This window comes from Cynara cardunculus (assembly GCF_001531365.2).
Source record: "Cynara cardunculus var. scolymus isolate 2C chromosome LG 2, CcrdV1, whole genome shotgun sequence".
NCBI lineage: Eukaryota > Viridiplantae > Streptophyta > Magnoliopsida > Asterales > Asteraceae > Cynara > Cynara cardunculus.
In genome coordinates this window covers 4,769,055-4,770,063 of record NC_037529.1, presented here as the reverse complement: position 1 = coordinate 4,770,063, position 1,009 = coordinate 4,769,055, and the positions used below count along the sequence as shown (strand labels likewise).

The 1,009-nt window shown below is 29.2% G+C and overlaps 1 protein-coding gene across 1 annotated transcript in view; it reads left to right on the top strand.

The window, feature by feature from the left end:
• Positions 1 to 1,009, top strand: part of LOC112504622 (alpha carbonic anhydrase 4-like) — an 8,276-nt gene that overhangs the window by 5,236 nt on the left and 2,031 nt on the right. The window contains exon 5 of the mRNA XM_025108572.1: positions 478 to 690. Within this exon, the coding sequence (XP_024964340.1) occupies positions 478 to 690 (213 nt within the window). The remainder of the gene's footprint in view (positions 1 to 477; positions 691 to 1,009) is intronic.

Genomic DNA, 1,009 nt, shown 5'->3' with positions numbered 1-1,009 from the left:
TATTTTTTTATAAAGATAATAATTAAACATTCTGTTAGAACTTAATGATTATCTTAATTATATTTTAGATTTTCTTTATTTAAAATTAATATTTATCCTATATTTGATTATGTTTATCTGTAGTTAGTAACATGAATTTTAAAATGGAGCTTTAATAAGTTGTACTTACGCAAAATTACTTGTAATCTTGAATAAACAGTACTTCATGCATAAAAAATGGGTTTTAAGAGTTTTTGTCAAATATTTTATAATATAGTATAGATWTGCATTCGCACATTTACACAAATACCCATGTAGTTGCAGATTGGCCCATATCTTTGCAAATGTTGAAATTTAATCAGAAGAACATGAACGGAAACAGGGAAGGAGTAACATACGATTTTGTTTTCATGCTCTACATGGTGATACTGGCGCCATATAGCATGATACATATATCTTTAAAATGATTTGAAATCATCGTTTAATTAATTTATATAGCTGACAGATAAGATCAAGRTGCTTGGTTTAGATGGAGTCGATTTGGGTCGAATAAGTGCAAGTAGTATAAAGTGTGGAAGCAAGAAGAATTTCAGATATATTGGGTCTCTTACAACTCCTCCATGCGATGAGGATGTCATTTGGACAATTACAGATAAGATTAGACCGGTTGCTGCGGACCAAGTCAAACTATTGAAARAAACAGTTAAACCTGTAAGTCTTGTTTTTTAATCCTTGTTCTAGAATTTTCAATCAGAATAATCAGAGTTTTACGATTAATTCGATCAAACCATAAAGCATCGTTTTATTTTTTTTGCTTATTTTTAAGCAATTGTTGGAAATAATTGAATTTGATAAGTTACAATGTATATGTCATCTTATTAAGCCATCTTATTCAAGACATGTCTTAGGCTATSTTTGACAAACTAAGTGATAAATTAGCTGATGGTTGATAAGTTAGTTGTAAGCTCACTACTACTTCAACTACTCTCGAGACATCCATTACAACAAAATTGTGTTTGTAAGACATAAA